Below are 23,832 nucleotides of genomic sequence, written 5' to 3' on the forward strand. Positions count from 1 at the left end.
GGAAAAATCTGAGGATACCACCCAGCCGCTAAAATGTGTTTTGCTCTTTCTCAGAAGAACACAAAACGTCTGGCAATACAGTAAGTGACAAAATGGGTGTTAAATTGACTTTATGAGTCGATATTTCCATGTGTGTATTTTTCTCCTGCTAAGCTTTTGTTCCATGTGGCTTGTGGATGGAGGTGCAGCCAGATGACAGGTTTAAGCCAGGAGCGAAGACACCATGGTCGTTTTTACAGATGCACTTCACTTCTTGTTCCACTGAATCATTTCAATGAGTGGAGCCTTTCTGTAGAGCAAGCTTATCATTCCATTTTATGGTTTTTGTTGTGTAGGTCCATGCAGTGAGGGCTCCACTTTTTAATCAGAAATGTGCAATCAAATGCTTCCTAGGCTCAAGAACTCAGAGTTCGTGTGTGTGCATTTTTAGGAGAACAGTTGTTGAGTTGACAGACTTCCAGTGCTAAATCTCACTGGAGTTGGATTGTGGGAAAACACATGTTGTTGTACACCGGGGGGGCGGGGGGGAGTAGGGGGAGACATGTCTGGGCTTAGGGGGACAAGAAAGTTGAGTTAAGGTCACCGCCAAGAGATACAAATCTTAACTCTCTGTGGAAGTGTGTGTGTGTGCAACACAAAATACAGATATATACACGCAGAGTCCTTTGCCGTGTGAGTGCATGCATATATGCATAAGCCTGTATAAAAGCGTGACAGCCTGTGATGTTTTTAGCTGTTGTTATGTATCGTGTGTAGTTTCTTCTCTAGCCAGTGAAAGCTCCGAGATGCATCTAAAAATATCACAGGCCCGAGAGGAAAGCAAGGATGGGAAAACATTTACTGAAGCAAAAGAAGAGCATGGAGCTCCTTCCAGAGACAGCCGCCCCGGAGGGAAGCCTGCAAACAGGATCAGAAAGGATTTCCCCTCATTCTTCCAAGCATGCAGGTTTGTTTTTGATATTACCTGAAAGAAACTGCATAAGCTGTTAAAGAATAGACACCCTGTTTTACTTTTATGTGGTGTTATATTGAGTGTGAATGAAAGCCAAGTGTGCTTCTTGCTCTGTTGGTATTGCAGGTTGCTCTCATCCAGGGTGGTACTGCAAACTCATTAAGGTCATTTCCGTCTGTTTACGGAATTAAAAACAGATTTCTGGGAGATGTAGATAGGAGCCGACTTGTACACGAATCGTGAAGAGATGAGGAGGAGGAGGTGGAGGAGGAGGAGGAGGAAGAGGAGTGGGCGGGTAGTAGGGAGGAGGAGGGAATCCAGATGGGAAGGAGCAGAATAGGCGCCGCAGGAGAGAGATAGAGAGGGGAGACAGACTGTGGAGGAGAAGACGCACAGCTTCATCTCTGCCTGGAGATGAGAAATACTTTGATCTTACACTGAGTGAACTGTCGGATTTCACCTGTTGCCGCCATGTATTTTGGTACGTAAACGATGCGTTTTCCTCTCAAGAGTTGTTGGTTAATATAACGCAGCGGAGTCACTTGTTGCTATGTTGAGATGGATGTGAGCTTTGTGAAGTCAGTCACCTGCACAGCGGAGCACACAGTGATCGTGCAGTTTACTCAATACAGATTTAAAAGACAACATTATGGTCTAGGTTTGTGTCATGAAGCGTTTTAGTGCGCTCAATAATCCTCATGATAAATAACAACAGTATAGAGACAGTTCTTCAAAACTAGTGAGACAGCATTTACATAATAGCAGGAAAGCTTGATATGAATTATTATGTTACATGCATGTTTGTTGAATGCCTAATATACATGTATGATGTGATTATAGGAAATAAGCTGTGCAAGAAGAAAGTAAGACTTTGCTTTTTAATATTAAAAGTTCTGGAAATAATATTTAATAATGACCGATCGCACTTTTAAGTTGTGGTTTTTAAAATCATAATGTGTTCGTTGATCATTATCGGTTTTGAGGAGGCAACACATCCCTTCAGATTGTGAGTAAACATTAAGCATGTAACTTCAAACAGTCTTATTAACTGAAGGAAACGTTTAAAACTAATTCGACAAAACAAACACGTGCAAAAAACTTACTGGCAGTGCATGGATCATCGGGATGACAAAAAAACATATACAAATACAAACATTTTACTTTAAGGAAAACTCTCCACATGCCAAAAAAGTCTGACTTGGAGGCCTGCTTAAAGTGGTTGAAAGTAGTGAGAGTTATTGTCCCACCCCTTGTTTTAAATATGATAAAGTATTATTTAGGATTCCACCCCTGTATCCAGCGAAGCCACAACTGCGTAAAAGCGCGTCTGGTTACGAAAGGACCAACAGTGTGTTTGGCCCAGATGAAGCCTAGCAGGAGCGCACCTGCGATCTGCACAGTGCAGCTTAAAGGGTCTGCATAGAAAAGGTCCTGACAGCTGCTGATTTTAAGGACAGAGAGGATTGACACCTTTTGTTTCTGAAACATAAAGCATCATTCATAACATGCTGAGCCAAACAGTGGGTGGAAACCAAAGCAGTATGAAGCTTTACGTTTATATTTTAAATCATTCTTTGCGGTTTTGGCCAAGCGTATTGTAATATTATTCCCGTGTAAAGTTGACAATTATAAACGGTATTGTGATACACGAGGGCAGTCCCCGCCCTTACTGAAAAGACGTTCTCTTGCAGTGGCGGTTCTAGACCAGTCTTACTGGGGGGGGGGGGCCGCGCTCGGACCAGCTGTTTTATGAGAGGGGCACATTTACTGTTGGACAAAAGATACAAATACAGTCTTCAATATTTTTTATTCAGTATAAAGTCATCATTGCCCACAAAAACACATAAAATACCATTTGTGTTTGTTTTAGCAACGTACATTAAGTACATGACTTACAGTTTTATTTTATTATAATATAAAGAAGCCAAACATTACTGTTATTTTCGAACCAAGTTACAACACAGTCTTTGCTGCAACACTTTCCAAAATTGTGTTATCATATATTTTTCTTTTGGAGAGGGGCTGCAGGGCCGTCCAAGATCAGTGTTACAGGGGCCCCTGTTGGCCTCCCCCAGAACTACACATCTTCCTGTGCAAATGCAAAAGCAAACACTTACAGTGTGACGTGCCCGCGCACGCGTTCACGTATGATTTGAGCTTGTTAACAGCAATCAGGCTAATGGCAGAGCGGATGGGTGTGTGTCCTGATTTTTATTATTATGATTGCACATGCAGGCTGGTCCTGAATCAAACTGTAATCAAGCTCAAAGTTCATGCTCAAACGAGAAAACAAAGCCATAATAAGGACTTAGCAACACAAACAAGGAGCTTATCACATGGCACTTGTGTGTGTGTGTGTGTGTGTATGTTTGTGTGCGTGTGAGAGTAAAGGCACATTCGGCCCAATGAGTAGATCTGAGACTGAGATTTTTCTCCTATAGCCGCCTGGACATTTCTGGCATATTTTCATTGTTTTCTATGTTAATATGCACATTCTCTGAGAAAAATAAACGAAAAAAATGCAAAATTACATTGACATTCAACTGTTAATGAGGTTCCGCTTGGTTAGCTGTCCTTCCACATATAAAGACTGACAAATAGACAACAAGCTTTACACAAAGTTTAATTGCAAAGACAATAAGAGAGGAAAAAACTGAGGGAAACACTTTGTTCTGCCAATCTTAAACAAACAATACAATCAGACAAGTTTCTGAGCACATCATCTCAAAGCGAAGAATGTCTTCATCTCGTTTTCTCTGGTGCACTCGCCTTCATCTTTGTACATTTCTATTGAGTCCTTCCCCCTTATGTTCCTGTCCCCTCCCCAGGTAGTGTGTGTCACAGCGCTCTGCTGCCGCTGGCCCGCCCCACGCTGGGCAGGACGCCGCACCCCTCCCCGGACCCGAAGCCCCTCTTCCCCTTCCACCTGCTGCCTCGATTCACCGACGTGAGTATACTGTCAGTAACCGCAGTTGTCACGGCAACAACACTCTCACAAACTGTGCCTTTAAAAAGATGAAAAATCTAATAAAAACAAATTGTTCACTTCATGATGCTGATTTCTGCTGCAAGTGGTTCAGTTTATTTCACGGCACAGTCTGTATTTTTCAACACACAGATGCATGAGCCAGCTGCCTACACCTTTCCAAATATATCACCTCTGATGCAGAGAGCTGTGACATTTCCACACAACCCGGGGGGGGGGGGGGGGGTGGGAGTGTATTCCTTGATGTTCCTCACACAGCGTCTCTTGGAGATGTCTGTCCCGGTGTTTGTGAAGGGTGAAAGAGAGGAGAAACAAAACCAAAGTTCAAGCCCCCGAAGAGAGGGTGGGCTGACGTTAACATGGAGATACTGCTTTATGACTCCATGTACTCCTGGCTGTATAATGCATGAAATAATATTCCAGCTCTGAATCAATGGTGTATAAGTAATCAGATTTACTAACAATACAAAATTAAATCTCGCACCTCTATTTGTTGCAAGAACATGCAGCCAAGAAAACATGATGTGTGTTTTTGTCCTCACACCTCGCTAATACCAAACCTATTACAAAACCTATTACAAAACCTAAACTTGACTTGATGTTGCTATGACTCATAGGCCCTTCACTGAGTCTAGCCAAATACTGAAGCAAAATGGACTTTTTGTGGCTCTGATGTTAACAAGGGAGATGTTAGAAAGACAAATTGAGTGTATAAAAGAAGAGAGGATGTTGTGGTAGTGAGGCTTCTAGTTTGCAGTTAATCTATTCTCTCCTTTGTCAAAAAGCCTTTCTGCCACCTAAGGAGGTTTGAGCTCCTTCCATTTGTCCTCTCTCTCCTGCCTTCGCATCCTTTCACTTTCTTGCATTTCTCTTGCTCTATCACCCTCTTCACTTCAGCACTTCAGAGTTTCAACCTCTCACCATCCTCTTTCCCACTTTCTCCACAATTTAAAATGTCTAAAATCACAAAAAGCCTACCCAGGTGCCCAATTTCTTAAAAAGTCTCACGCGACAATCTAACCGCTGACTCATAACCCCTCTCAGCAATTTATGACTCCCCTTTCTTTCACTTTGTTCCATTTCCACCTCCTCTCCCTCTCTGCATTTTCAAGAAAGAATTCTAAAAAAAGTGGCTAACATTTACAATGCTTGGAATAGAATTGGTTGCTTTTAACATAAGTTGGAAACGTATTGGCTGTGTCTATGACTGACATAAAGTGCAATGTTTAAATATACAGCGTGTCTCCTTTACAGAGGGCTGCAACCTTTATTCTGCTGACTTATTGTCTTGATTGGTTCATTAGAAAGTAGTGAAAATGAATATCGTCAATGAATTCCCACAGCCCAAATTATTGAATTTAATGTCAATCAGCCAAAACCACAACATAACATATTTATAACAATATATAACATATTTACTTGAACATTATACAGGACAAAGACAAGCAGTGTTGTTTTTGATTTATTAATATTTTGAAGGGCTCATTGCATGTGAGGAATGTTGACCTAAAAACATGTTAAAATGAAAATGTCCTTCAAAAATGATCCAAGACACACTGAATTGTTCTTTTATTTTACATGGCAATATGTTTTTGAAGGGATAAAGCGATGTGATTGACGCCAATCTCCATGAGGTAGATCCTCATAAATGTCATCTCAGTCCATCAATTGGCTAATTATTTCTGCTCCACTGTGTTTATTAAAGTACACCATTGACATTTTCCTCAGTTTCATTATTTAGATTTGAATATTGTTTCACGGAAACCAACATAAAGAAGCTTAATGTGGTTTATTCGGCGTACTGGTAAGCTTAGAATAATGTAAAGGGAACCTTCTCCCTGCTCTGCTTTGAACCTGTGGGTGTTCAGTAAGTGGGCACACAGCTGGACTCTGGCTGCCTGCCTTTCTCCTGGCATGTGTGTTTTTACATGTGTGTTGTGTGTGTGTCGCCCTCTGTTAAATGCTGCATTTGTTAAGTGCCCACATGGGTTGTCGTGGTTACAGGATTGCATGCATGTGTGTGTGTGTGGATGTTTGTCGTGAGCCAGTGATCCAAACTGGGACTGGCTAGTTGCCTTATAGTTTGACAGAATTGGAAACAAATAAGTGTTTTTGTTTCCAAGCAAATCATTTAAATAACAAAGAAGGAAAAGCAGCAGCTCGTTCATCATCAGCAGCCTGCCATTTTATCAGGCTTTGACGTCATGCTGTACACAGTGTAAATCCAGGAACATTCATCATTATGAATGTCGAGGCTCTTGACTGTGCTCCAGGTAAAAGTCTGCTTTACTTCACTCGACCATATGTTGCAGCAATAACTCAGTCCATGGAGCTGAGCTGGTGTGACGCGCCACCGCCTGATTAATACTGAAGCTTTGGTGAAAACAGGAAAACCAAGTCAGAAAGATACATAACTGCAGGGGGAGATGGGAGTTCTCCCCTAGATGGGAAGAATTTCCTACCTTTCTACACATTCTTAAACTTCTTTGTGTAACCCTCTGCTAAATTCCAAATTATAAAATGAACATGGAAATACAAAATATTAAAAGCAAGATTAATCTTAATAACATTTTAGTCTACTCCTTCCAGAATGTCCTATCTCCACATCCAAATCTAACATTAAGTGGGTTTGCTACAAAGTTATCTAACCTTGATTTGCAAATCCGGCATTTTTGAGAGAGTAAAATCCTACTTTTAGCTAATTTTGCTAAAGTTTGGCTGGTGACAAGAGGGCCAAGCAGGTTCATTTAACTTTTGCTAGTCTATATTTTCCTATATGTTTCGTTTTTAATCCAGCTAAGATAAAGGGCATGTTTCTTACCTTTATAAATAGTCAGTTTAAAATGTTTCGACTGAACCAAGGGTGATCCACATATCTGGTTTTTTGTTTTCAGTCAGTTGCTGAAAATAGTAAAATGATCATTGATATACGTTTTATAAATATAAGCATGTCGTTTTTTGTATAAAATTCAGTGTGGATGCATCAGCTCCACTTGCTCCATGGATCGAGCACCTAGGATGTGGTTAATTTCTTTATTTATATCATCCACTGAATGTACTGCTTATATTGCTTTTGATGTCACATCAAGCAGAGAGGGAATACAGAGAACGGAGACTGATCGTTTGGATGAAGTCAGGTGATGTAGTGTGTGTGTACAGAAGAAAGAAAAAAGAGGCAATGAGTAAGAAGGGCGAAATGACTTTGCCACAGGTGCAACTCCACCCCAGAGCGCGGAGTGGGAGTGAAGGGTAAGAGAGTGAGTCCTCTGGGAGGCAGGAAGGTGACTTTGATCAAACGGAGACGAGAGGGAGCAGCAGAGAGTTTAGAGGGGAACAGATGGAGGGGTGAAGTGAGGAATGTGTGGTGGAGGTCAGATGGTGCTACAGGAAGGAGCCTTACGGTCTGAGGAGGGAGGGAGACTTTCACTGATGTTATAATGTTCAGTTTCATTCAGAATAAACTACACTCTCATAACATGAATGTGGCCTTGTTGTTTTTCATGTGTGACATTGTATAATTCCATGTCATGGTCATCTAGTTAATTATTTCTTTCTTTTTATGATTTCATGGAGTGTATTTTCAATATAAGGATGCCCAAGAGAAATGAATGTGTTTGTTATGAGTGTGTTGCTTGAGTTTTACATAGACAAACAGCTGCAGGGAAGCAGAGCGAGAGATAAGAGAGCAGTGACTGCAGAGATGCATTCCAGTGTAGCAGAGTGATGATCAAAGGAAATGAACACACACACACACACACACACACACACACACACACACACACACACACACACACACACACACACACACACACACACACACACACACACACACACACACACACACACACACACACACACACTATACAAACTTCAAGAAAGATATTGTTGCATTTTGAAAGTTAGAAAAGAAAAGTAATTCATCTTGCCACAAAAGGAACAAGCGTAATCTCCAGTGCAGTGCTTCCGTAATATCAGGCCTTACAACAAAAGCTGGTTATGAAGCCTTTATCAACATATACATTTTTATGTCACCTTCAGCCAGATTTCCATAAAGTCTCCGTTGGTTGTGGCTGGTTATATGGCTCCCTACATTTCGTCACAAGTAATAGGTTTGTTTTGATCCACAAGGGCCAGTTGGGTTTTATTGCGTTGGGTACATGTTCACATTAAACCTCCCAGTAGGTAACGTCCAGAGGTGCACAGTGCTGTGTGGTCACACACACACACACACACACACACACACACACACAACACACACACACACACACACACACACACACACACACACACACACACACACACACACACACACACACACACACACACACACACACACACACACACACACACACACAGAGATATGGGAGGTTTACTTCCTGTTTACTCTCATACTGAAACCTAGTCTGGGGTGAAACGTCCATTATTTTCAAGTTAGTTGATTTTTGTGTGTTCATGTTACAGGATTACACAACACATGATTTTAAAACTATACTATTTATGTGAACTGTGACATGCTGTGTAGAAAGACCATCGGCAGGATCTGAGTATTTTCTTGGAAAAGATCTGGGTGAGGCTTTGGTTTCCAGCCTGAAGCACTCACCACCTGTAGGTTTGAAAGGTGCCTGTAAAATGTTTATAGTTTGTTCCATCATAGAGAGCAAAGGCCGTGGTCAGCTGGGATTCAGGGTGGTCAGGTTGGACATGTTTTTGTGTGGAAAATAAAATCATCAGAACCTTGAGCCTTTGACTATTTTTGCTGCTCATGCTCTGTGGTCTACTCAGTTTGCTGCATTTAGTTTTGTAAGTAGTAGTAGGTAGGCAATAAGTGAGCAAAGATAAAGTGGTTCTGACCAATGAAAGAATGGTTTGAATGGAGTTTGGAACATGTTGCAATGGTGGTTTGTCAGGTTTATGGTTTGTCATGTATTAAAATAAATTGGATATTCTTTGAATCCAAGCTAAATCCACGCTGATCAAAGCCTCATGTTCTGCACAATGGAGTAAACTACGAGTCTCTGACTGCCACCTTTCCCATAAACAGGTGTTTCACAGTCACTTTAAACCTGTTGGGGTGAGTCAAGGCCGAGCCTCAGTGCAGGGCGCGTCATTTACACACTCTGTTGTGTTCATGCGTGACTGGATGCTAGACAAGCTACTCCCTCATTCAGCTCCTTCTTACAACTCCCACCTCTAACCTGACATATTATAAATCTGTGTCTCTCTCGAAAGGGCGTACATGAACTTGCAGACAGCATGTCATTAACACCTCAAGTGGTCTATTTCACCTCCTAATAAGTCTTGCATTTCACAACCTTAAAGCAGTCATGACCCTGACGTTACGCTCTCCTTTGTTGCAGATGGATCACGTCCATAAAGTTCTGATTGGCCCCGGCTTCGGCCTAACATCGCCGCTGAAGAGGAAGCCCAGTCCCTGTGGAGTGTGTCGACTGTTCAACTCTGAGGTGGGCGTTGTCGTGTGGGAAACACTAACTTTGATTGTTTTTCTTTCAGGGTAATTTTATTTCTCACACACACCCTTACATGACAGTTGAACACTTACTAAGCCTGCCTTAGGTAAAACCGGCCCCATTTCATAACTGGGGGAGATGACACCTCTCACTTGTTTGACCTTTGCAATCATCACTCCTGTTTCTAATACAATACAAACTGATATAAAACACCTGTCAATCAAGAAGTTATAGCAGCTTCTACTTTGTGCTTGATCTACTGTAATGTTCTCATAGCTAAAACAATATCTGCAATGACTTTACACCTTCTTGTTTTGCTGTTGTGTGCACAGGCGCAGGCGTCTTCTCATTATGTTGGCACCAAGCACGCTAAAAGGCTGAAAACGATGGACGCCCCCGATTCAAAGATCAGGACCTCTGAACCAGTCGCCACGGAAACCACATTGCAAATTCTCCCATCAACCTGCTCGCAGCCCTCCAGCTCTGAAACAACATCAGGAGGTGTGTGTCTACATGCTCCTCCCCCGTGTGTGTGTGTGTGTGTGTGTGTGTGTGTGTGTGTGTGTGTGTGTGTGTGTGTGTGTGTGTGTGTGTGTGTGTGTGTGTGTGTGTGTGTGTGTGTGTGTGTGTGTTTGCAGGAATCAAATGTATGACAGCCTCGGATGTGGGGATGTAAAGCTCAAACCTCCTCTTCCCAGTCACGACTTTCATTCTTTGATGTGATAAAACCCCTGCTGCTTTTGGTATCACAGTGAACAGATTAAAGGTTGAGCATCATCCCGTGCTGCTTTTCCATATCTACATTTACTGACCTCTTGAATGGCCTCCAGAGATCGAAAAAACACATTCAATATTCTCACATGATGAGTGGGAACTCTATAGTGCATGTGAGGACATGTGTGCCAGGAAATGTGTTGATATTATGTGTGGAGGTGTGTCGAAGCAACATGTCTCTGTGTGCCAGTCCTGACTCCTGATGTGTTAGTCTTGCATGTGTGTGGGGGCGTTGCAGAAGGAAAATAATACATTTAGCTGCAAGCCGAAAAGCAAAACGACTGAAGAATTGTACTTGACATTACCCATGTGAGAGTGTATTTGAAGAGTGAGAGAATGAGTGATCATTTCCAGTTTGGATTTAGTTTCAGGGAGGTGGATGAGAAGGCATGCAAGCTTTTTGAAGAATACTCCAGCAAACTGCCTCTTCAAGTGGTGGGAGTCAATGGTAACAAACAGACACCCACTCAGGGAGGCAGAGCTAATCATTGTTATTAGCAAAGACTGAATCCTTAAATCAGCACGCATTCCTCCTGAGATTCTAACAAGTCAGTCTCACAAAAGATAATCGAGCCAAATCATTCCTATACAAAACTGTGAGTTTAAGTGCTGGCAGGCAGATCCTTGGGGAAATCATTGATTATTAGTGCGATTAGAGAGGTCGATAGAGCCCATAATCACCTGTAGCCTGGTGAGGTTTTATCTCTTTCTCTGAGCATGGCGTGAAATTGCTGCTTCTTATTGTAAGCAGTAAGAATACAAAAAAACGTTCAAGTTTGAATCATCAGACTTTCTCGTGCTCCACCTCGGTTTTTTTCATTCTCGTTCTCTTCTTTCTTTTTTATGCCATGGTTTATACCTGAGGCATTGGGTTTTATGGCTGTCTGTCGGTCTGTTTCTTCAAATTTGGCACAACATCCACTTTGACACAAAGATGAACTGATTCGATTTTTGTGTTTAAACAGGTTTTTGGCCACAACTCAAGAATTGATCAATTAGTGATGAGAGTTTCACACAGATGTATAATATGATAAAATTACGAAGTGATGAAATCTTCGACAGACATGGATGTGGTGTGCAAATGTACGGGCTGGCAGAGGTTGTTCTTGTTGTTTCTCACACTTCTTACACTGTCTTATTAATATCTTTATGTATCTTTTTGTTGGTTATTTCAGAACCCTCACCCCCAAACCCTACCTCAGAGATGGCACCGTCGAGCCGTGCCCCCGCTGAAACTGAGATTCCGCCTTCTGACCCCTCCCTGTCGCCCGGCCCTGCAACACTAGAGAAAGAGACACAAAGAGACGGAGAGATGGACGTGGCTCCAGAGGAGGAAACAGAAGAAGAGAAAGCCATACGTCTTCTCTACTGCTCCCTCTGCAAGGTGGCAGTGAACTCTGCCTCGCAGCTGCTGGCCCACAACACTGGTGAGAAACTGCAGCCGTAGTCAAGCTTAGCCTGCTCGTGCTATGTTTGATGCTGTATTGACGTGACTTTATATCTGCTCAGGCACTAAGCACAAAACAATGCTGGAGGCAAGGAGTGGGCATGGGGCCATCAAGTCTTTCCCGAGGACGGGGATCAAAACCAAGTTGGTCGTGCTGCCTGAGGTGTCAACGGGACTCCAGAACAAAACGTTCCACTGTGAGATCTGCGATGTGCACGTTAACTCAGAGACGCAGCTCAAACAGGTCAGCTGCTGATGTATTGTCAATAACAAAGCTCAGAGGGGTCTTATTACTGGTAAAAACTAACACAGTCCATTACAGACAGCAGTTAAGGCATCAGGTGAGATATTGGATGGGAAACTCCAAATGTCAGACATTCATTTTATTGTCATATATATTGCATTGACATCCCTGGATTAGTGAGGTCACGCTCACTTCATTCATACTTTTCAACTCAGTGCCAACACAACATACAGTACATTTGAAGAGGCAGGAAATAAGAAAAAACTCAATTCTGCTACACACATTTATATTTATTTCTTGGACTTTCATCTAATCTTTGGTTGGCAAAACATGTGAGAAGTTCAGAGGGGAACTGAAAACACCTGACAGACATCTGAAACTTGACAGAAGTTGCCACGTACACATTGCTTTTTCTCAAAAGGTCAGAACCCATAATATCTGGATCCATTGGTTTAATCTTCATCAATGTGTCATCATTTGTCTTTAAATGTAAAATCCAAACAGTAACTATAATGGTCAGATACATGTAGTGGAGTACAAATAGTACAACATTTGCCTAAAAATGTATTGGGGTAGATATATAAAGTAGCATTACATTGGAGTGTTTTGCGTCCTAAAGTATATGAAATTGTGCATGAATTAAAAGTAGAAAGACAAACTAACTTAGTGTAGTCGGGTTATTGCTCTAGCAGAATTACCACTGGGTGGGTGAGATACTGTCACTTCACATTTTTCACTGCCTAATTCCTCTTGTTGAAAAGGTCAGGTGTCGCACAGATCTGCCACACAGTTGAGTCACTCAAAGGCATCAACAGATTCTATATCACTTAACCCATCGCGCATTACAGCAAGTCAATTCAGTACTCTGCATATTTTATTCCAAATCACAGTGTCAACATCTCAAACCTGTCGCTGCAGGTGAGATAAAATCACAGATCTCTAGTGATAATGAGCACAAAGATACTCAATACTCTTTCAGCGAGCATCTGAATGTGATGTTACTGTAGCATCTCTGTTCGTGATGGGAATGCACAGTGTGGGTCTGACTGTGTGAAAGTAAACTTTGGCCAGGTGCTCATGCATATTTAGCAGTTCACCGCTGATTGCGTGGCCGTAGCCATCTGTTTGTGCCTGTCAATCAAATCAGAAAGACGCCCCCTCATGAATATTTTTTATCTCAAATTTTGAGCCAACAAAATACAGACATGCTGCCCAACATGTTCAAACTTTGATTAGGCTTTCTATAATTTCCTCTTCCCTGATTATTCAAATTTCCAGACAAACGGCAAATATGTTTTCTTCTTTTCTTAATGCTTTTGCCTGAGTGTGCCTGGTATTTATCTGCCTGTTTCTCTCCTTCATTCCAGCACATCAGCAGTAGGAGACACAAGGATAGAGCAGCAGGTAAACCAGCCAAGCCTAAATTCAGCCCTTATACTCCCACCCAGCGTCACCAGAGTTTCCAAGCAGTGAGTACCCTGCTGTTGATTCATATGCTTTCAGCCCTCCGCGTTGTGTTTGTGTGCACTAGTTGACTCCTCTTCCAAGAAGCTCCACTCCCTACTTCAAATGAGGCCAATCCTCAGGTCTCTGGTTCTTATGTCTGAAATGTTGCAACCCAATGACATTGTCTTGGGAGAAAAAGGCAGATTATGTTAGATAGAAGCGCATATTAATGGAAAGATTGTTTGGCAGTAACTGGGACAGCCCAGACCTCTACTGGCCAAGGAGCTGCTAAGACTTTATCTCCTTGTCCTTCTCTGGTTTCCTGCTCAATTTCCTTTAGAGAGAAAAAAAACAACCTTGATTGCAGCTTGTTTGTCTGTGTTTCCCCCCTCAGATTCATCTCGCTCTGTGTAAGAACCAAGACCTGACCAAACCTTTGGCCTCCTGTCTCTTACAACGTCAGCTCTCCGTTGCCACTGCTGCCGCCATGGCAGCGCTGCCCCCATTCCATCTCGGTCCTGCCACAAACTCAAGCCCCGCCCTGTTTCAGAGTCAGCCCCTCCCTCAGGCGCTGATGCATACGGCCCCTGGACCCATCTGTTCAACACACACAGCGCTGCTGTTCTCCCCATACTGACCCCGACGTCTCAATCAGCCCTGAACTGCAGCTAAAAGCAGACGTGAGACCTGAACAAGATGTGATATAAAACAGAGATACTGTGCTCTACAAACAACAGCTACTGTGGGTGTTAAGGACCAGGACTGAACATTATTTGCTCAGCCCAAACCATAAAGTGGACTGGGATAAAGTTAATACAAAAGCAGCGAAAGAGAGAGTGCTGTCTGATGTGAGTGTGTGTGAATATGTGTGAGTGAGTGCACGCACAGATATAGCCATCATTCACTATTTTAAGATGCTGATAATTACATGACAATCAATAAAAAGCCCTTTTAAAATGGACATTTTGATTCAGCATAAGAAAGGTGTTTATGGTAAACTTTAATGATGTCTATAAATGTGTGTTTGTGTGCAGAGTATGAATGGCAATGACAGCATAGTTGACTGAATATGGTTATTTTTTTCCAATAAAACTCAGTTGTGGATATTCATGTTTGATTCCAGAAAAGTATTTATTACAAATGTAATTCTCCATAACAGCCTTTTTTATTCAATAAATAAGTGCAAAGACCTTTCAATGTAAGCATTTAATAATACATCTTGGTTCTATTGAATGAGATGCATATGCTGTAACTAAAGTCTGTTAGTATTTACAGATTTTGCGTACGTGTTCAGCCATCACTGCCATCACCTCCGCCGACAGCAATAACTCTCTGCATTCAGACACAGACTAAAGCCCATTTCATCCTCTTAACCACTTAGCAGTACACAAAAGTCTATTCTTGGTCTTTATTCAGGTATTTCCCTAAAAAAATAAATGAAAAGGGCACATCCCTAGACCATATACTTGGCTTCAGAGGACTTTGAAGAGTTTATAAGAGTACAGATAAACCTTTGCTCTTTATCCCCTCCAGCTTCATTCTCTGAGATAAATCAAAGCTGGAATGTTCAACCTGACTTTATTGTCTGTGTACCTGATGATGTTTGCTACTCTGCAGCCTTGAGCGATGTTTTTCAAATTGATAAGTGGTTCAAAAGAATGTGTACTGCTGCTTTTCGGGCATTGTACAGAGATCATGTTCTGTTTCAGTTTCAACTGATGAGACTCCTAAGCTGATGTTAAGTGAATGATGGTTATTTTAACCTTTCTCCGAGGTCCAAGTCTTAACTTACTTAATCAGGACAAGGTGCTGAGTGATCGCTGCTTCTTCAACTTTCTACGACCTCTCAGACTATGTTTTTGTTTTAGTCTTTCATCAGCCAACTGACACTAAAGTGGAGTAATTAGTGAGATTTTTTGTTCTTCTGTCTCCAGCAGGCGCTCCAAAGAAAATAGTTCTACAGGCCAATTCAGATAAATATATTCGAATCAATCACGGCTCCTGATAATCCTAGTTGTCACAGCAGTCATTATCATCACTATTCCTTTTCAGGGGTGAGGATTGTGAACATCTGTGTGTGGGATGCTCTTTTCTCTGCAGTCTGTCAAGAATCCAGACCTTCTCTGTCCTCTTTACTCCTTCCCTCATTCTCTCTCCTTCCTTCACTGCCTTTTCTCTCTCACTTTTTGTCATCTTAATAATAATAATAATAATTTCAATTTTTATAGCGCCTTTCAAGAGACCCAAGGACGCTTCTTTCGTTATCTCACTTGACGTTCACGGTCTCTCTCTCCATCGCCTTTTCGTCTCTCACTCCTCTAGCCAATTCGTGGCAGGCATGCACACATAAACATATGTCAGCAACACAAAGCCTGACTTGGCATCCGGGGAATGTTTTATTCTCGGATACCTGGAGAGAGTACAAAGGTAAAACAAAGGCCTTTGCATGCCATGTGAGGGCAGGTCACAGAGAAAAAGAACGTAATGAGCTTTTGGCGTGGGAATGCAGCATTTTGACTTCTGTATATAATAAAACAAAGGTGGTCATGGATAAGTGCAATCAGATACACTTAGATGACTGTTGGAAAATAAATCTCTCTGAATATCATCTGGAAAATAAAACTTGAACTCCATTTGCAAGTACATTGTTGGCATTCATATCAATTAAGTTTATTCAGTCAGCTCAAATACATCACCAAAATGCCATTATTATACTTTAAACATAGGAGAAAAAAGTTAAGTTGAGGGACACAGCTTAGGTTGGTACTTCTACACTAAAATACCTGTAAAAGCTGCCTTGGTAGCTGTGTTTCTCTGGCTTTAGTGAGTAGACAAAAGATGAGTGGGCAGTGGGGAGCTGTGGCACAAGCACCATCTGTCTGTAACAGTTGTCCAGAGTTAAACTTTTAACAAACCAGTCAGTTCAAGTTCCTTCCTTAGCCATAGTTGCTCTTACAGCAGCAGACAGGATTTGTTAAGTCCCAGTGAGGCTTTCCTGCGGTATGGCATGGAGCAACAGATCAGTAAACGGAGGGGATGTAGGCTGTGAAGCAAATGGCTCAGCAGGGTTTTCAACAGCAGGCTGCAAGGCATAATGACCAAGCTGCACCCCACAGAGAGCTAAATGTGTGTCTGGGGCTCAGTGCTGCTGTTGTTGGGTTTCAAAGGGATGTTGCGGTTAAAGCTACAGTTTGTTGGCAATGCAGTCTGACATTGCTTTTACCCATAGAAGGAAAAATTGCCATATTAGGGTCCTCTACAATACTGAAATGCACTTTTTCCCCTTTAAATATCGTCATTTAGATGAATTGTGTTATGATGTGGGTTCGAAAAGGCTTTTTGTCTCCGACTTGCAAATGAGAAGAACAGCTCCCTAACACGAGGAACAGGACTCTTGCATCTTTGCTATCTTGCATCACAGATCATAAAGGGGATAACTTTATCCTGTTATCCTTGACATTTTTCATTGACGTGTGTGACCTCTATGAACGAAACACTAAAAAACATGCTAAAAAGGTAGCTGGCTACCTGGTTTTCTGCCCTACAGTTTCCCATGAAGTTTGATTAAACAAGACATATCTGATTTCCTGAGCTGCTTCTGTCTTACGGGTTGCTTTTAGGGGTTGATTAATCAACCTGTGTTATAATTTCATTATCATACATTTTTATTATGGCACCATACTCACATTTTCCATATTAAAAAGTAGGGCTGTATATTTTTGGCCACAGCTGAAGCGAGTGCACAGATTAGAGCTAATTCTTTTCATCTGGTAGAAAAGCAGATGATCTTTTCATTGGCCAGTCAGACCGTCTGGCTAGTGATGAGTGAGCTAGAGAAGTGACTGGACAGAGATCAGTTTGTTATCTCTTATATCAGTGCATCACTTCAGATAAATAGATTAAAAAAGCAAAGTATTCATCTGTGCTGATGGTCGCCGGCATCTGTTCTTTGTATCCACGTGTGCCCTAATTTGACATTGCTCTCTTGATTTTCATTTCAATTAGTCGCTCTTATTCTGTCCTTTTGCCATACCTGTGATAATATGTTTCTCTCCCGGCGTCTGACACGTGAATAGTAAGGGGTGGCATAAAATAACTGTTTGATGGATTTGTCCATTAAAGCAAGCTGAGCTAACACCTGTGGTGGACTCACACAAAACAATCACTGAATATTTCCCTGCTTTGAGGGAACAGCTGCAACACTTGCATTTGAGACAGAAAAATACACCTTTTACACAAATAGAAGTGATCTTATTATTCAAACAGTGAGTCATTACAGGTCTGTAGCCCACTTGGTAACAGAACACTTATACCTCACACCTACAAGACTTTAAAAAAGCATGATGTCAGCTGCAGGTTAAATACGTCTATAACATTGTGTGTATAGTTTGTAATAAAGCTTAACGGCTACTGATACATACTTGCATTGGAAAAAAAAAACATTGAGAACATATAAAGCATCAAACATTTGAGAAAAGTCAGCTAAATCAAGAACTCGAGCTCATGGATCCTGAAAGTTCACAGCTGAGGCGCCCTGCTGAAGTAATTTGTTTTCAGGGTGAGACTGACAACACCCAAGCTTTACCATAAGCCCCTCCTGTAGCCTTATGCCATTCAGTTGGCCGTCATGGCTTTCTTGGATCATCACTGACAGAAGGTCCTAATGGATGTTACATTAGCTGCAGTGGTTTGCAGGGAAGGTGGGAGTTTCTTCCCAGCACCCTGCCAAATAAGACATGCCTGTTTGACTTTGGAAAGTAAATGAGATCATGAAGAGGTATGCTTTACATTACATTCCAATATTTATAGAACATTTAGGGTAGTAATGGGTACTTAAGTACTTATGGCATTGAAGTAAAGAGCTTTAGGAAAATGTTGTATATGCATGAAGAAGAAATATCTATACTTGTAAGCACTATGCACAATGGTGGGGGGGACAACATAGGAGCCTTACCCTGGAGTATTGTCAAGACCAGACTGTATAGGCTATAGCCTATTGGCCAAACATACTAGCTCAAAAATAAAAAGTTACATTCATCTAATAATTGACTTGCTTTCTGAGCTCCTATGCAATCTAATTTTGAAAGGGCCACACGAGTTTCAGAAAACCCTCAAGGAATATAACTCAAACTTTGCTTGTCATAGGGCTTTTAGATTAACACAGTTATCAGCTCTCTATCCACGTGCAGCAAAGCACTTTAGAGCACTGCTCCAGCTCTTATCTTCACCAGTCAATTATAAATACCCAATTAGTCATTTTTCATTGGCTGAATGAACCTGACCCTTGATGAGGGCTAATCCAATTTTCTTTTTCTTTTTTAGATTTGTACTATGCCTCCATTTTCCCAGTGGTTTGCTTTGTTTGCCTCCCACAATACAAGCAGACATACAGGCAAAAAGGTGAAAAGATGCCGATTAAGACGGCAATAATTATACTAGGTATTCGGTGTGCTGCTGTGTTGTGGTCTGACGTTACTGTTTAGTCACAAATTATCAAAATATGCAGACGAATAATGAATACCAAATCAGTTACAGCTCCTCATCAAGGACATGTACATCAAGTATTGCTATCATGGATGAATAATAAGAACGGTTGCTATCCATTGGCGCCACCTTGTGAACAGTAGTTTCATGTGACGGAAGTGACGTTGTCTCAAATTCTGACCAATCAACAGCCCCGACTCAAAATTCGAACGTCAACTCGCGTCAAGCAACGCTGTTTTAAAATGGAATAACTGTTTTATTTATACCTTACACATTTTTTGAAGCGATAGTTAACATTCACAAACCGCCTGGTGATATACTCGTGCTGGTAAGTCCAACTTTACGGCACACTGCAGACGGCTTGTTGGATAACGTGAACGGTAAATGTCGAGCTAACGTAGCTAGCATGTTAGCCTAGTCCTTTGTTTTGGTGCATAATATCACTGCGCTACGATGTTGATATGTTTGATAAAGTAAACACATTTTTAACTAATCAAAAATCCCAAGCAATGGCCAGAGAACGGGCCCAGAAGAAGTCCTTTCAGCAGAGTCTGGAGGACATTAAGGAGAAGATGAAGGAAAAGAGAAACAAACGGCTGGAGAGTGCCTCAGCTCCCAACAGAGGAAGGTTAAAGAAAAACAACACAAACAGTGGTACGGAAACAAGGCTTATATTGAATGTCAGCAATCAAATTTGTGATAAATGTGGTACATAGATGTAGATAAATATGTTGACATGCTGGTGAAGTATAAAACATCCATCCAATGTTTTCTTCTAGTGGTTCAATCTGCCAGCACCCTCCTGCTCGGGGTCCAGCAGAACAACAAGCTGCTGGCAGTAGCTCTGCAAGCTGAAAAGGAAAAGCTGGGTCATGCTAATGTAGTGATCCTGCAGCTGAAGGGGGAGCGACAGGCCCTGTTCCTTCACCTCATTCTGCTCAAGAGGAAGCTCAAAGAACAGGAAGCTGCAGCTTCAGAGGTACACCTAGACACTTGTTGATAAACTGTTCCTGTCTTTTAATTGTTGTAATGCTTGATGCCCTTTGAAACAAAAAATATAATTTCATTCTCATTGATTTAGACTTCAACCGTTGCTGAAACCAAGTACCATGTGGATTCACCAGGGTAAGCTTTTTTTAAACACAAATTATTTGACAAAACTGTATTTTATCCTGAGTTTTATGAATGATCGGGATATTTTACCTCTTGATTTACAGGAGAAAGCGGAGCAGCCAGAACCTTGAAAAGCCCAGTGTGGTTAAAGCCTCACCACTTTGTACAGGTATATACACACTACTTCTACTAAATACTACTATTACTACTCTACTCTTTAATATAATAACAATGGTAAGGATTGGCCATAATTGTTGACTTATTGTCAGTTGAGTTCTTTTATACCATTTTGTTCATTAAGTTGTGGAAGCATTCTGCCATGAGTGTTATCCGCAGGCAACAAAACATATTGAAATATTGGTTGTTCTTCAGATCACCTAGTTTACTATTTATTTAAAAAGTACTTGTGCTCATTATGACACTGATAGCTATAGCTCCAAAATCAGATCTTGACATCCCTAGTTGTAATGATATTGTTGATTGTGTCCTTTTCTTCGCAGACCCTCGGCCCTCTAAGTGGAATGCACAATCTGAAAGTCAGGTTACCTTGCCATCTTCGGTAGTTGTGAGGCGAGGCCATGCGGATAGAGCAAGAAGGAGGAGGTCTGAGTGTGTGCAAGAAAACTTGTCCCACGTTGCAGGCTTGGATACTTTGATTGCAAGTCCAATTCGCAGTGATGTTGAAAATACAAATCAGCCACAGCACGAACCAGAGCCAGATTTAGCGGACCCCGTTGACACTGTGGAGTTTCAGCATTCTACTCCTGAACCTGTCCCACCAAAGGAAAACAACCAGCAGCGTCAAGGCAGAAAAAGAGCTCAGCAGACGCCCTCCACAAAACCAGAACCTGCTGCACAGAAACCAGAGAGAGGCCGCAAAGCAGACCGGGCCCCGTTAAAGAAACCTTGGGACAACCCCAAACCCAGAACTCGCTCCAAGAGTCGGGACCGGTCAGCAACAAGGGCCAAAACAGGACCTCTGTCACAAGGGAATAAGCTCAACACCTCACTGGGATTTAACGACACGTTTGACTTCGACTGTGAAGAGGCGGTTCATGTCACACCGTTCAAGGCCAAGGCCGGGGACAACCAGTCGTCCACGCCTGTCGGGGAGGAGACTCCACAAACTGAAGCTCTACCTATGGTTTCCAAACAGGATGAGTCCAGCTCTTCTTCGTCATCTTCTGAATCAGAGGACAGCCTTTATGTCCCTGAGAAGACCAAACGGAGACAGCCTTCACCTGACAAGTCCAAAAAGATTACCACTCGAAGAGGGCGGGCCTCTGAAGTCATCAGGCAGAAGAAAAGCGTCCCTTTGCAACAGGAGATCTCTGGTAAGTGTCAAGTTTTGTGGTTCTTTAAAAAGTTCAAATCAGGACTTGATCGGTTAATGAATTGGTTTTCAATGGAATCCCTTCGAGATGAAATAATATATTGAGATATAAACCAACTGAACTACAACTGGCAGCAAGCTTATCCAACCTTTGAGCTCCATCACCCCAAAATACAATATTTCATTCAGCTCAGGACAAGGTTTTCTCTGAATAATAATTGTGGAGAGTAATGTGTAAAGGTCTAGTTACAACCCGTTAAACAGCAGTGTGTCATTCCTTAAGCTTTATTGATCAACTCCTTCGTACTTATACACATCATTCTGCTTATGGGAATACCCTCGTGTAGTTAAATCAGACTATTATCTTAATTTGATTACTTTGTTTTTGTGTGCATGCAAGTAAGTGTAAACATAGTCAGTGTTTTCACTGTCACGTTCATATTGCACTAAAGTTCTTAATTACAAGAGAAAACTCTTCGTACTCCTTGCGTTTGTATTTATTCACACAGGAGGACAAACAAGCCTTTGCAACATGCTTATTTCACATGGACAACCTATTTATTTAATTACTAAAATAAATGTTACATATGAAATTAGCTATATCGAGTTAAAACATTTGGGAGTTATTGCTGAGCCCTTGTTATATTTTAACCATTTATTTCATTGTTTTGTGTTTTTAGTTTTCAGAGACGAGGCTGCAGAGCCTGAGGTGGAAGAAGCTCCTCACTCCCCTGACTGCAGCTTATTTAACAGCCCTGACCCAGCCATCTTGAGACAGGAAAATAACCGTGGTGAGTAAATGTCTGCTTTGTGTATCCTATTGTTATAGTGCTCATCAACAAGGTGCTGCTCAGTCACTGCCATACTCCCGTCATATTAATGAATGTTGTTCGGCAGCAACTCGATGCATCTCATGACATCACATAGTAAAACAAATGTATACCTTTTTTAGTATTTGCTTTCGTGCAGCCCAAAAATGTAGCACAATGTTATGTTCTTCTTTTGTCTCCTAATGACCTTACTGTGTGATATCCTCTGAGACCTATAATAAAGACATTGGTTGAGCAGTTGTTGAATGGCTCCTTTTTGTGCTCGAGTGTCTGTTTCTGCTGATCATAATTCCTGAAGTAAAGATGTGTGTTTTTGTTCGTGTTGATTTTTCAGAACCTCTCCCAGGGGTTAGTGAGAAGGATTGTTTGCCGTCTGTCAGCCCTCTGGTTAAAGAGGAGATGAAGAGGATAAACAGCGTCCTGTCCAGTTTTGGAGATTCCTCCGGGGAAGGTGCTCCTCTTTTACCCCACACAACGCTCAAGACATGCAAGAAGCGTACGTATTGTCACTGAGTTGCTTTGAGAATTGAAATCTTAATCACATGGGCACTTGAGAGGCTTGGCCAGATCACATTTTCACTCAACTGTCACTTCTTGTTGAATCAGCTCCTGTGTACTTTTATCTTTATCTGTTCACTGGTGTGTGCACATGAGTACCTTCTGTGTTTTCTTCTCTTGCTTCTGGATCACGTCTAACTTCACAGTTTCTACAGGTGGGCTTGGTGTAAGGACAGCAGGGCGGGGCTTGAGTCTGTGTGATGTGACCAATATGTCCCCTGCAGCCTATCGCCCGTTCTCCAGGATCTCCGAGGCCCTCTGCTCCACTCCTGTTCCTGCTCCTGCTCGCAAGAGGCGCTGCACCATCGTCGTGGACTACAAGGAACCCACCATAAGTGGGTAAGTTCACATATGGATGCTTCCCTTTCTCTAACTGATTCATTGATTTCATTTATGTTCACATTTTACTGTATGGATGCTCAACTGTATCGTTGTCATCTTGACAGGAAACTTCGGCGCGGAGATAAGTTCACCGACCTGCAGTTCCTCCGCTCTCCTATTTTCAAGCAGAAGTCTCGCAGGACGTCTGTGCCGAAGTCAAGGAATTCAAATAATGGCCAGTTGAGAAATGCAATGGGTCATTTGTTGAATTAATAGCTTTCACAAGTGATCATTTGGTTTTTCCCTCAAGGTTATTTCTTTACTGTGATCATTTTCAGATGTTATTTTATTGACTTTGTTTGCTGCAAAACAAAACACATTTTAAATTCTACTTTTAATCTCTAGCTAAATGTATTAATGGCTTTTTTATAATGATTTTTATTAAAACATCCTGATTAAAGTAATATTATACTGTGACCGTGTTAAGGCATTTTATAACATACTGTCAAATGAACTTTGCATGTGTACATACTATACTATGACATTTTAAGTTAACTTACGAAATACTGTGAGCTTTTTTTCAGAATTTTATGACAGACTACACAATGTATTTTTTCTGAATTGTATGTCATACTATACTACGGGATTTTATTTTACAACTATGACCTTTTAAATGAACTTACGATAACTATACTACGGCAACTATACTATGAATTTTACTATTACTATTAAACTATGCTGTAAACCATCATCACTGCGATCATTTAGCATTGTTAAACATTTATTACATTAAAATGTGTTCCTGATGTGACCTGTTAGAATCCAGTGGAAAGAGGTATGAAAAAGGTATTACATTTAACTTCAGGATTGTTGCAG

General features: G+C 41.5%; 2 protein-coding genes across 6 annotated transcripts; both read left to right on the forward strand.

The window, feature by feature from the left end:
* Positions 1–1,303: 1,303 nt before the first annotated feature.
* On the forward strand, positions 1,304–14,427 carry LOC117478032 (zinc finger protein 385D-like). Of its 2 annotated transcripts, none has more exons than XM_034124892.1 (8): positions 1,304–1,433; positions 3,781–3,899; positions 9,296–9,400; positions 9,739–9,907; positions 11,356–11,607; positions 11,690–11,871; positions 13,239–13,340; positions 13,712–14,427. In XM_034124892.1, exons 1-8 carry the CDS (start codon positions 1,424–1,426, stop codon positions 13,952–13,954), a joined length of 1,182 nt encoding a protein of 393 aa, XP_033980783.1. In that variant the 5' UTR covers positions 1,304–1,423; the 3' UTR covers positions 13,955–14,427. The 2 variants fall into 2 exon arrangements, with proteins under 2 accessions (XP_033980783.1, XP_033980785.1); XM_034124894.1 differs by lacking the exon at positions 13,712–14,427 and adding an exon at positions 13,403–13,703 and having other exon boundaries at positions 13,239–13,275.
* Positions 14,428–18,971: 4,544 nt separating this feature from the next.
* Positions 18,972–23,791, forward strand: LOC117478056 (shugoshin 1-like). 4 transcript variants are annotated; one of them, XM_034124925.1, is made up of 10 exons: positions 18,972–19,129; positions 19,309–19,455; positions 19,581–19,780; positions 19,883–19,926; positions 20,019–20,083; positions 20,415–21,248; positions 21,928–22,038; positions 22,412–22,573; positions 22,791–22,974; positions 23,082–23,791. In XM_034124925.1, exons 2-10 carry the CDS (start codon positions 19,311–19,313, stop codon positions 23,227–23,229), a joined length of 1,893 nt encoding a protein of 630 aa, XP_033980816.1. In that variant the 5' UTR covers positions 18,972–19,129; positions 19,309–19,310; the 3' UTR covers positions 23,230–23,791. The 4 variants fall into 4 exon arrangements, with proteins under 4 accessions (XP_033980816.1, XP_033980819.1, XP_033980820.1 ...); XM_034124928.1 differs by having other exon boundaries at positions 22,791–22,970; XM_034124929.1 differs by having other exon boundaries at positions 22,860–22,974.
* The last annotated feature ends 41 nt before the right edge of the window (positions 23,792–23,832 follow it).

The sequence above is a fragment of the Trematomus bernacchii genome, unplaced genomic scaffold (assembly GCF_902827165.1).
Source record: "Trematomus bernacchii unplaced genomic scaffold, fTreBer1.1, whole genome shotgun sequence".
NCBI classification, from domain to species: Eukaryota; Metazoa; Chordata; class Actinopteri; order Perciformes; family Nototheniidae; genus Trematomus; species Trematomus bernacchii.

What these genes read in the sequence shown, in the direction of transcription:
- LOC117478032 (XM_034124892.1), top strand. An exon ending in TGCTGCCTCGATTCACCGAC is followed by an intron (nt 3,900 to 9,295) that starts GTGAGTATACTG and finishes CCTTTGTTGCAG; the next exon opens with ATGGATCACGTCCATAAAGT. An exon ending in CAGAGACGCAGCTCAAACAG is followed by an intron (nt 11,872 to 13,238) that starts GTCAGCTGCTGA and finishes CCTTCATTCCAG; the next exon opens with CACATCAGCAGTAGGAGACA.
- LOC117478056 (XM_034124925.1), top strand. Translation starts at nt 19,311, where the DNA reads ATGGCCAGAGAACGGGCCCAGAAGAAGTCCTTTCAGCAGAGTCTGGAG. An exon ending in TTTGCAACAGGAGATCTCTG is followed by an intron (nt 21,249 to 21,927) that starts GTAAGTGTCAAG and finishes TTGTGTTTTTAG; the next exon opens with TTTTCAGAGACGAGGCTGCA. An exon ending in AAGGAACCCACCATAAGTGG is followed by an intron (nt 22,975 to 23,081) that starts GTAAGTTCACAT and finishes TCATCTTGACAG; the next exon opens with GAAACTTCGGCGCGGAGATA.